Below are 12,179 nucleotides of genomic sequence, written 5' to 3'. Positions count from 1 at the left end.
AGGAGAAATGTACTTTAACTTCATTTGAACGTGCACAGCCCCGACAGGCTGAGCTGAGGACAGTATTTCAGAAACTGACGAGATTTTCACTCACACTCACAGCCATCTCTATGGTTTACAGGGAATGGTCTGGAAAAGAGAAAATATCCAGTGGGTGGCCGCTCTATGGAACATTGTTGATGCCTCACTCATTTTGAGACCACCAAAGGCAACGGTAACTCAAATAACTACTCATTACAACAAGGTACGCAGAAGACCATGTGGAACCATTATTTCAGGTGTGTATAGAAATGAATGTAGACACATTAAGGCCTGTTACATAGGTTTAATTCCTTGAATAATTATCCATCCATCTTCTACCGCGGGGGGTTGATTATTAATCAATTACGAAATTAATCGTCAGCTTACAATTATTTTTAATTAATTACAATTCTCTGACTTTTCAGCTTCTTAAATGTGAATATTTTCTGGTTTCTTTGCTCCATATGACAAAGAAATCTTTGAAAAAACACTGATCAACATTTTCCAACATATTTTGACCCAAACTCAAGTAGAATGCTTTAGTTCAAGGTACCTGGGGGACAGACAATGGGTCGGATGGCGGGAACAGGTACAGCCGTGGGTGGAACCGGCACCAACGTGTTGGGATGCCAGCTCCGGTGGCGCTTCTTTGGAGGGCCCGAGGTCATGGCAGAAGCCACTGGAAAACCCAAATGAACGTATTAATTGCTGTGCTCCTGTACAGATATTTGTCTTTTTTGTCAAAAGGAAGAAAGAAAGTCTTACATGGACTGTCTCCTAAATCGGATGAGCGATAGCCCCGACCTGGAGGCGGTATGGCAACCTGAGAGGGACTCAGTGAAGGAGGACGCGCATCAACGCTCAGACCATTCGTCGGCCCGTTCACCCTCAGAGCTGTGGGAACTGCTAACACACACGTTAACGATCCACAGTGAGACACTTCAAACTGCACATTCAAAGACACATAGACTGTTGTATTTAACCAGTGCATAAAAACCACGACTCAGCTGATAGCACCGATAAATGCTAACGTCACTTTTAACATGCATGGTATACCATGGTATAATGTAGGGCCGTGCTGTGCCGAGTCAAATGGAGTCAAGCTTGTGCCAATTGTGTTGTACTTTAAGGGTCCAGCGTATAAGAAATAGTGACATCTACTGGTGAGACTGCAAATTGGACATGAAAGACTTCTGCAAAGTATATATATATATGTATACATACATATATATCTAAATACACATGTATATATATATATATATATATATATATATATATATATATATATATATATATATATATATATATATATATATATATATACATATATATGATGGTTGCTGACCCAACTGGACGTTTTTTGTTTTTTTTCCCCATCTCATATTCACTGTGTATGCAATACACTGAAACATTGATTGGTATGTGTAATCTTTACTTGTCAATATCACAACCTTGTAACGGGGCTAATGGATAGCAAGACCTTAAAAAGTCATTACAGCATTCCTTCCTCCAGTATTGATTGGTGTGTTTACACACACACACACATTTGTGCATGATGTTGTGTGTGTGTGTGTCCAAACAAGCCGTAGCAGGGGTTAATCTTGGCTCCACGGTCAGCCACAGATCCATCTGCCTTATGCTGAACCACGTAAAAGAAAAAAAGAGAAAACAACCTGTAGCTAAGCAACCCCTTTCAGTATAAGGGCAAGGCCATTGAAGTGTCACTCATGTAAAGGCAAAGGCTTGTCAGCCTCTCTCTCTCTCTCCATATATATATATATATATATATATATATATATATATATATGTATATGAAAACTGAAAACAATAATGACACTGTGTAATAGAAACTTCACCTATTGGCAGAGTCTTGTTTCCAGGTGTGGAAGTCAAAGGTTTGATAAAACTGCACTCTCTGCTCATGTCCTGACTCCCAAAAAAGACAGAAGATGCCTGCGTCGTTCTGGCGGTGGGCGGAGAATCTAAAAAAAATGGAAATAATAAAATGCAATAAATTACAGTTACCAACATTACAGAGAGGTGATTCCTTGTCCCGGAGTGGTCGCGAATAGCTCAAAGCCAACAAGTCCTAACACACTTGCAGTCCTCTGATTGGCCACTCGCTTGCCTTTGGACTTCACACTAGTGTCAGTGAAATGTCAAATACTCGCAGATTCCCTGTATCCAACGTTGTTTACACAACACAAACAGACCATAACTCTGCATCTTCATTAATCATTTCGGGATAAACATCTCCCATTTGGCTCAGACTTGGGGGAGGAGGATATGTACCCGATTCCAGGCAGCTGTTACCCTAACAACAAGTCCTGCAGCTCAGCTATCTGACACATTTATGTGTGAGATATGCGCTGACAGGCCAGTTTCCAGGTTCAGAACAAATCAATAGCACAAGCCCAAGAGCTTATCTTTCACTCTCGGAGGGAGGAGGCGTTCTTGTTGTCAGAAAAGAACATCGCCTTCAAGAAAGACGGAATCTTTTTCTCGTCGTCATATGACATTTAATAATTACTGTGTGTCACCTCAGCAGATGATTTAAGCCTAATTTAGACGTCATTATTAAATGATTAAATGAATGTTCTTCTTTTCTGTAATTTGTGCTATTCCGATGTATAAAATTGTCTTTTTAGTTGGAAACTATCACCATTGACGGCAACTGTTCAGGTCTACAACTACCACGAAGCGTGAACACAATAATGAACATACAATCATAACAGGATAATAAGAAAGAAAGAAATAACCAGTAAACAGAATCAGCCACACACAGGGAGCTACTGCAAAGTACTATCACTATGGCAACACCACAAACCAGTCAGCCCAACTATTTATGGTGAAATGTTTATTTCAGATTGGCATCGGTGTGAGAATCCAGACTTAAAAGACATATTCAATCGATAGTTTTTTAGCTTAAGTCTCACCTGAGAGGGAAAACGGAGAGGAGCTTTGTCCACTGGTGCCACAGTTCTCTTTACTGCTGAGAGAGGAGGACGAGCTGGGCTTGGAGGTGGACGCATTGCTGGAGAACTGTCGGGATTTACAGTCTGAGGAGGAACAGGGCGGAGAGACAAAACCCTCTTTACTTAAAAAGATATCATCTGAGAGTAAATCAGAGCAAATGCGTGTTGTTGTTTTTTTTACCTTTCCAGCAGATGAGGGGTCCTTTGCACAGAGCACCCTGTGAATTCTTCAGCAGGTAATATTTTAAGTGCTTCTGCTTCTTGGGCTGGGTGGATAACTTCAGGTTGATGTGGTTCGAAAACTCGGTGAAGTATCTAAAACCCTTCTCACCACAGCCCACACAGTTTCCCGAAAAACCTGGAGGTAATGAAATGAAACCAAAATGATTGCGTAAGTTTACACGGCCAGTGAACTCTTAATACTTTTACACGACGACCCATGAATGAGTTGTTTCTCTGAGATTTTTTTAAAGGACGGTGACAAGAGAAATACTGTAAAGCACAGTAAGGTAAATAAATGAAATCATCATCGTCTTAAAAAAAACTACAGTCAGCTGTTTGTGATCTGCAGTGCATACATAAAAAATACAGTTGTTATATATCATTTTCTTGGGCTTTAAAAATTTTTGATACAACAAACAATGAAATTGGAAAAAAGGAAATGCGAAATATGGCCCACATATTTGGCTGATTTTCTTTTTTCCTCCATCGGATACAGTTTAACTGTTGATGATATGAATATGATGATATGATATATATGTATCAACCAAATATTTGTAATAATTGGCCGATCAATGAACAATCATCAACAAATACCAGCCTGAATAATTAGAGCTGCTATTTGAGTGTTTTTCTCAATAATAATATCATTTACACAGTATTTGACCAAATGTCTCAATGTCATTATAGAGCCAGTCTTTAAACCCCAGGAGAAAAAAGAAAAAGAAATCACAGACAGATTTTTTCCTTGCACTCTTCTCTCAGACTGACCTAAAAGTGCATTTTTCCCGTTCTCGTCAGGCAAAAAGCGTCGATCCACAGCACACACCAGGATGTGCTCTGGGACACTGGGGGACTTTGCACCCACCAGCTCGAAGCCTGCTGGGACTTCGATGAGCTCTGTTGTCATGGAGTCCAGGCGGAGGTCCTTACCGGCCTGACAGAATCCTGAGAGTGGACGGAGAGGCAGATGTGACATTTGAGAGGAAACTACATTAGACAACAACAGCATCAGTGCCTCATATGTAATCTTTTAATTTGAACAATCTTCTCTGATGCATAGTGACAGATTTTTGTCATTTATTATAGATGTATGTCAAATGAAGGGCCTGGATTACCGTCCAGTGTGCAACAGCCGTCAGGTACAGGAGCCTGTAGGTAGGGGAGTGGAGGGCTGCTGCTGTCGGAGTCATCGTCATCTTCCAGCTCCTCCAGATCGTTGGAAGAGTGGCCGTTCATGAGCTCATGACCTGGCGGCTCCACGGCATGGAATTCGGCTTTGGGCTTTATGTCTGCTGGAGAATTTAAATCCACGTTGTTGTTTTTATACCATTTTGCACATTCTTTGTTGGGTTTCTGTAGACGTTTGTGTCATTTGTCGGTGTTTGTGTCATTAAAATGCAAGCTCTGGCTGGAGTGTCCATGTACAGTACTTTCTGTGAATAAACACACTGGAGCTTTAACATTTAAAATAATACGTAGGTGAGTTTGGTGCTGTTTGGTCTTGAATGGAAATTAAAACACACTTTAAATCATGCACTATAAATTCCACTTCCATTGAATCCACCAGGAAGTACAGAACCACTAAATCAAGCGTTACAGATTATTTTACAGATAAAATGCACCTGTACCAGGACAAAAATAATCTTCAAGGACAATATGTTCAATGAACCCAAGTCTCCTCTGCTGTGAAGCCATATTTTTGGGAAGAAGGAAAAAAAGGCCAAAATCTTTGAGGTGAGGTGACCTTCCTACCTTCCATATTTCCGGGAAACGGCTCTGGCTCGAGATAGAGCTGAGTGAATATAGGCTGTGGATCTCCGCTGCTCGAACGCAACGACGCCTCGATAGAGTTATGGAGAACCTCTTCAAATCGAGCAGACTTCAGCTGCCCGGCATACGAGTTCCCCATTATCTGTGGAGAAAATGATGCTGTTCATCTCAGGTGGGATCCTGTCATGAGAAGTGCTGCGGCCGATATAGACTGTGACACAGCAGCAATCATACTGAGGAAAGAATTTGCATTAGAAATGGCTTTTTCCAAACCCAAAAGAGCAACTCTGTCACATGTAAAATATGCAAGAAAAAACGCTGAGATACCAGCTGTGTTTTCCCCATCGTAAGCGCGGGGCGCGGAGCAGGATTTGTTGATAGATTAGTGTGCATTTTTCCACAGAAATAATAACGGTACTTTTTTGGCTTCACAAATGTGAGTGACTGTTTCTCTTTAACACAGACGGTCAACTCGACCTTAAAACTTTTATTTTTAGGGAGGGAGGGTGTTCGATCAAGATCACAACTCATCAACAATGGGTCAGATGACAAACAACACTGACTTTTGTCTTTGGTCACAACAACATAGGAATACTCCCCCGAACACTATGCAGATTTTCTCTGTCAGTCCAAACAGAACAGCTAAGGCCAGCGCCTTTTTCCTCATTGTTTTTTTGTTTTTGGCTCTTTCTCCTTCTGTCTGTTTTTTGCTCTGCCCCCACGTGCCCCCTCCACCCCAGTGTCCACTGTGGGACATCTGCTGGGGTCGACTGTGTGGGCTTGACTGGCTCTCTCTGGCGACAGCTGGCAGCTGGACAGAAGTCTAAGCTCGTGCCCTCAAAGAGGGAAGTGAGAGAAAGGAGTAGGAGAGGCACGGAGAGACACTGCAGCAGCAGCAGCAGCAGTTAATGACAATGCTGCTCTCATTGTGTCCATTCATTAGAACATTTTTCAGTTTGTCAAAACATGTCACTGGATCTGTTTTTAATACCAAGCTCATTATCAAGACTATTCCAAGTTGTTTTAAAAAAAAGGCAGCTTGTTCTTCTGCTTTGGCCAGCGTTTGTCCTTGAAATACATTTGACAGGTGCAGGTCAGTGTTGTTGTGGTTCATAAACATTACAACGGCCAAGGGGAAGCTCCGGATGCAGACTTCAGCTGTTTGGGAGGAGCTCTAACTCCTCCGTGTTTGTGTCTCTCTGTGTCTCCCTGACAAGGTTACACATGATCTTTTAACTGCATTCATAAGTTACATAATTACATAAGTGACCTCGACCTGAGCTCAGAACCAAGTGATGTTTTAAAGTGAAGCTCGGACACACCTTTCTACACCTTGCTACCACCGAAGGAGCCTTTATATACATATACTTTCAGCTAAATGTGTCATGTGACAGCAGCATATTTACCAAATGAAAACATGAGACACGAAAAAAAAGTGGTCTATATCGTGTCCACCCAAGATTACAGATTATAACTCCCTTAAAAGGTTAAGAACCAGCTTATATTTCTGCTTTAAAATGTATTTAATCAATTGATTAAACCATCTTTGTAGTTGTGATGAGAATTTTGACACATTGTGACATCAGGATGTCTTATAATATGTCTGAAAGTCTTTTGGAGATTAATGTTTTAATTTGCCATTTTTACAAGCACAATTACAACACTGGTAAATTTTGGTGCAGGCTCCTCGAGTCGAAGAGACAGAATAAATAAGGAAATCTGCACACACAGTACTATAAAACACAATATCATACAATTACATAAAACGCACGTAAAGTCGTACCCCATTTGGGTTAAAATGGGATTTTCACAAGTGGAAATTGGCGTTCACCCTCAGGTCAAATGACTCCTCGCTGCACGGAGGTTGTTCTCGGCCTTGGCTCTGATCAGAATCACTGGGAACGTAAGACCCCGAGTGAAACACACTCATTTCCGCTTGGTCTTGCTCTATATTTGCCAGCGAGGCGCCGTTGGATGTTGACAACACCATTAGCTAACGTCCAGTGGGAAAGCACTCAAAATCATTTATTTTTGATCACTCAAAGACAAGCCAAAGTATAAGATACACAACAGTAACCACTGTGACATTATCACTTAGTGCTACACTGGAGGGTGTTTATTTTTCCTTCCTCTGACGCATTTAAAACACAGGTGACGCAGGAGTGAAAAATAAACACATAAACAAAAGAACTTCTTCATCGTAAAATGAAATCATTTAGCAGCAACGATCAGTTCATTAACATCAACACGTGTTTTCCCTTCTGAGCCTTTTTTTTAATTTTATTTTTTAAATGAGCACAGGGGGGGAAACAAGGTGGAGTAGCTTTTCTTGTCCCAGGTGCCACTGTGTCCACGCCTAGTCAGGTTCCACACTCCGCGTTTCCCTAACAACCATCCTGGGGAGGAATCTGACCAGCCCAGACAAAAGACAAGATTAACAGTGTCTGACTGTGCTGTTGAGGAGATAAGCAGCTTAACAGAATCAAGCTACAGTATTTCTTGCTTAACTGATGGAGGAAGCTGGCCGGGCTACATTGAGGAACAATGACAGACGGGCGGGGGGGGCAAATGAGTGCCTGAGGACGTTTTACAGCAGCCGCCGATGCCTGTTCGATTGTGAAGTCAAAGTAGGCTCCGGAGGCCTCTTTGGCTGGTTGACCCTCAAGCCTCAGAGGACAGGTTTGTCATTAACCTCGCACGGACCGGAGGTGAACGCAGGGATTTGACCTTTTATCACCTGCGCGGTTGAAAACAAAGCGCGACCGTGACAGAGGTCGCCTAACGGATGTTCCTGAGGTGTGACTCAGGTGTTGCTAGGGTCAGTTGTAGTGGCAGGCAGGGCATTTCAGGTGAGTCAGCAGCAGTTGTTTGCGTGATAGATGGTCAAACATGAGTGGGCTCCACCCAGGAGAGAAGCAGTTGAATGTTCAAAGACTAATGGCTTAAAGGAAGGAGGGGGTTATCCGTGTGTGTGTGTGTGTGTGTAATGTCAGATGGTCAGTCAAGGCCATTCCTCTCCTTCTGGGTGGCATCAACAGATTGCATGAATGCGACCCCAGGTCAGAATAAGCTACACTAATCTCCACACAGTGGATTTGAGACGACCACGACAGAGAGAATATGAGAGCATAGACGCTCTGTGGAAACAAAAAAAAAAACAAGGTGGCTTACGTTGTCAGATTGTTCCCAAGCGTGAAGGGACTTGTTCACCTCTGCTACATGCTGGGGTCACTACCACTCGGTGGAAACGGTCAGCAAAGAAATTTCACTCAGTGCTTCGAGACCTGGAGGGGAGAGAGCAGGGAGATTTCTGATTAGCTCACACAGTTCATCACTCCATGTGACACAATGACACACCAATGCATGTCTAGGCCCCTCATGTGAATTAGATACAACTAAAAACTGCTATTAAAATCCAATGTTTTTGACCACGTCAACTCTCAATCTAACGTACACTTCATTATACTAAGAGGTCACATTAAATCTCTTTTACGAGTAAGAAGTAGATTATTGGGCTGGAGGATTTGGGTAAAATGTCTTACTGTGATTTTTCTCTTTTTAAAGTTTCATCTCAACATTTACTGTGTTATCGATTTAAAACAAGGGGAAGAATAGCATTAAAACATGAACGACTGATACTGAAATGCAAGCACCAGAACTCAAAGGTATGGACGCTTTCGTTGAACATAAATCAATAAAAAAAATTTAAAAAAAGAACATTTAACTGCAGCCTTTTTGTTCAGCTCTATTAGACGAATAGATAATTTATGATTTAGCCTGCAGAATGGTGTGAGTGCTCATAGTAGTCAAAGTGTGTACACACTTTAAGCAAAGAGAGTGGCATAATGCTGTATAGTTTACATTATTTGTGACGTGCTGACAATGCACAAGAGGTCACAGCAATCACAAAGAACCATTTAGACTTTGTAACTAAACATTACAAGGCTAAACATCCGTTATGTGATACCATGACCCTGGAGCTATTTTCACAAAACACAATTGGGTGGATTCAGTTTGTAGCTGCACTCGGTCACTACACACACCGCCGCCACCTGAATGGATTTGCCAGCTACTTTGACCCTTTGACAAAGTATTGTTTAGCCACTCAGCCTCTGATATAACAGAAGCAAAGTTCCCTGTACAGCAGTGACTGTTCCGCCAGCACATTTACACAGTCATCACTTATTCAGCAAGAGCGAGGCAGGTCTGGGGTCCAAGTCCTTCAAACAGCAAGTGTACACAAGCTGCTTTCAACTTGCATTCACCGACTGCAGCTCATCGCGTGAATGATTAGCCAGCGTGATAGAACTGATCAAACCCAAGAGTCTAAAACGTCAATATGTCAAACATGTGCTGCTTTACCTCTGGAGCAGCTGAGACATAATGCAAACGTGTCATCAAATGTAAAATGTACTGTTCCGGCGTTTGTGTTTTTGCACGGCACAAGTTCACAGAGGAGATAAATCTCCACTGAGGGCTTCATGTTCTGCTAATTAGCCGGGGAGCAGATCCTTGGAATATTTTGATGCTTATCTTGTCCCGAAGGAGTAGACGACACCGAGCGAGACGGAGATTGAGGACGGAGGTGCCGTAAATGTACACGCCACTCAGCCCCGAGGCACTTCTGACAAGGTTCTGTCTTTCCATTAAGGACATTTTGTTGAGGGAATGTTAAGGGGCTGATGTGCCGCTTTGGCTTCAACATGTTTCAGAAAGCATTAGTAGTAGTAGTAAAACGCCAACACACTTCTTATACATTTACTTAGTCTAAGTTAGTGCAAATGCAGCTACGGCCGCTAACGTTAAATACAGTGGAACAGAATGTACATTAAATGTTAATAACTCTTTTCCCTCCAGTCCACTTGCATTATTAACATCTATAGATTCAATACTGAAGTCTGTAATAAATGAGGTCTACATTTACGAGAGTTTTCCTCATCTAAAGCTGTAGTGGCACATTAATACTTAATACTTCAATCCAATGGAGAATGTTCATATTCCCAAAAGTGTTTGGAATTGATTTGTGTAGTTAACGTCACAATTACATATTTCTTTCAGCCACTACAAATTCAATGCATTTACCCTCAACCTTAGGTAATTCAAGCCTGTCTTTACTTTAACCACTGCCTTTTATTCTCTCTCGGCCTTTTGTTTTGCCCTAAACTGCATAATAACACTGCAGTGTTAACAGCACAGATAGAGGACGATGAGGCTTAAATTTAAGTCTGAATAGTCTGAATTGGCAGATATTTCATCCAGGAGAAACGAGAATAAATCATTTTGCAGTTGATACAGTCCACAGACATAAACTTGACATTTGATTAACTCACAATACTTAACCTCGCCATTGACTGTATTTGTTATTTTCGGTCTTTGGTGGAAAAGCAGGTAAGATGTTAATGGAAATCTGCTCAATACCTCTCACTCATTTTCACCTCATTGTCATGCGTCAACATTTAAAAGTCCACAGTAGCAGTTGAAATGCGGGAAAGGGCTCAGCAAATACTTAACAAAGCTGAGGTGAAAAGAAGACACTGCCCATCAGACATGAGAGCGGTGGGGGTGTAAGAAATAATAAGAGGGAGCAAAAAAAAAAAGAAAGACAAACATCTTCCATGTTCTCTAAATTAGGTGCTAAAAGCCCATCTCATTAATGCTACACCAGAGCTGCATGTGACACACAAGTGGCTTAAAAAGAAAGAAAAAAAAACCCAACTTGCCTCTACTGTACCTTCCATGACTCCACAACCAGTCTAGGAAAAGTGTTACAATCCAAATCGAAAGTGGTAAATCCCAAATGTGAAGGGTTGTTGTTGTTGTTGTTTTTTCACATAGAGTCCATGTTAGGTAATAAATCCTTTACGGAGGAATTTGTGGATTTCCCTGCAGCATATGGAGATTCACTCTTCTCAAGACACCTTTGTCATGATCCTCTATAGAAAGAAAAAGGGAATTCCACTCTTTCCCTCAGTACAGCAGAGACCCTCTCTCTCTCTCTCTCTCTCTCTCTCTCACTCACATGCAAACAAACACACACACACACACACAGACCCCTCCCCCAAGTCCCCTATGCCCTCCTCTGTCCTGTGCCATTTGCCAAGGAGGGAGGGAATCCACCGGGGGCTCATTCATCTTGGCCCTGCTGACCCCCTGTGGTGACAGATGCTCTTGGAAGCCTGCAGAGTTAAGGGGCTAACAAAGGAAGGGGACCTGCATCTCACCGCTGCCACACAGCCACAGCGTCCTGCCACGCGTGACCCCCAGCAAGCCGCCACATCTGCCGTGGGCGCCGCGTGTCATAATGTGGAGGAATTTCAAAAAGGAAAAAAGGAGGCACATCTATAAATGTAACTTTCACTCTCACACAGTTCAGTCTCTCTCTCTCTCTCTCTCTCTCTCTCTCTCACTGCATGCCACAACCAACTTTTTTATTGGGGGCCAATTCAGAGACGGGAGAATTCGTCTCAGGTCAGCTTGAGCATTTTGTCTTCATAGCCGTGCCCGGGATTGACCCCACACTGGGGTTTTACTCCTGCTATAAATACCAGAGGCTCATCTGGTCAAAATAAATAAACAGAAATGTACCGCAAATCAACAGGAACTGGCAGATGTTGGGGATTATTTGTCATTATAGCTCAATGGTCACTTTAAGCACCTTATCATGATGATAACAACAGGAGAGGGAACTCATTTTTGAGGAAATAACTGGGGAGCAAATGACTGACGACTAAGGCTAAGTAGAAGTGTCACAGCAATGCTACAACATTATCATCAGATGTCAATTTTTTTTGTACTGTTTATACTAAAATGCAAGATACCATTGTTTCCTCAACTTTAGCCAGATTTCACCGTAAGAAATTCTAAATTCTTTCACTCAAGTTACATTTCAATACCAATGTTTACACTTTCACAGAACTTTTTTTTTTTCTAATTTTCCCTGCCAAAGTTTGCAGAAATGCCGTAAACACACTCGAAAAAAAAATGCTAAAATGTGAATTTTACGCTATACCTATGGCGGCTGTGTCTATTTCCTGCCACCTAATTACTGTGCAGTGAGTCAATTTGGTTGGCAAATATTAGGTCTGAGTAAACTCACAGTGACGTGCTATTAAGTTATATTCACCAATCCCACAAGTATATTCTTATTGTCTTAATTTCCTCCCTAATTAGTTGATTAGATGAGAGAAATAC

The 12,179-nt window shown here is 41.9% G+C and overlaps 1 protein-coding gene across 5 annotated transcripts in view; it reads right to left on the bottom strand.

Annotated features, from left to right (window-relative positions):
- Positions 1-12,179, bottom strand: part of greb1l (GREB1 like retinoic acid receptor coactivator) — a 73,231-nt gene that overhangs the window by 18,319 nt on the left and 42,733 nt on the right. For 2 of the 5 annotated variants that reach the window (XM_044023398.1, XM_044023406.1), the window contains exons 2-10: positions 8,160-8,272; positions 4,971-5,130; positions 4,334-4,507; positions 3,987-4,163; positions 3,178-3,354; positions 2,958-3,080; positions 1,878-2,003; positions 787-924; positions 575-700 (exon numbers count right to left, since the gene is read on the bottom strand). In XM_044023398.1, the coding sequence (XP_043879333.1) occupies positions 575-700; positions 787-924; positions 1,878-2,003; positions 2,958-3,080; positions 3,178-3,354; positions 3,987-4,163; positions 4,334-4,507; positions 4,971-5,127 (1,198 nt within the window). In that variant the 5' untranslated portion in view covers positions 5,128-5,130; positions 8,160-8,272. Of the gene's footprint in view, positions 1-574; positions 701-786; positions 928-1,877; positions 2,004-2,957; positions 3,081-3,177; positions 3,355-3,986; positions 4,164-4,333; positions 4,511-4,970; positions 5,131-8,159; positions 8,273-10,719; positions 10,964-12,179 lie in introns of those variants that run through there. The other 3 variants (XM_044023373.1, XM_044023390.1, XM_044023381.1) reach the window with 3 other exon arrangements.

This window comes from Solea senegalensis, linkage group LG1 (genome assembly GCF_019176455.1).
Source record: "Solea senegalensis isolate Sse05_10M linkage group LG1, IFAPA_SoseM_1, whole genome shotgun sequence".
Taxonomy (NCBI): Eukaryota; Metazoa; Chordata; class Actinopteri; order Pleuronectiformes; family Soleidae; genus Solea; species Solea senegalensis.
The sequence above is the reverse complement of the archived record's forward strand: the minus strand, read 5'-3'. Positions and strand labels throughout refer to the sequence as shown.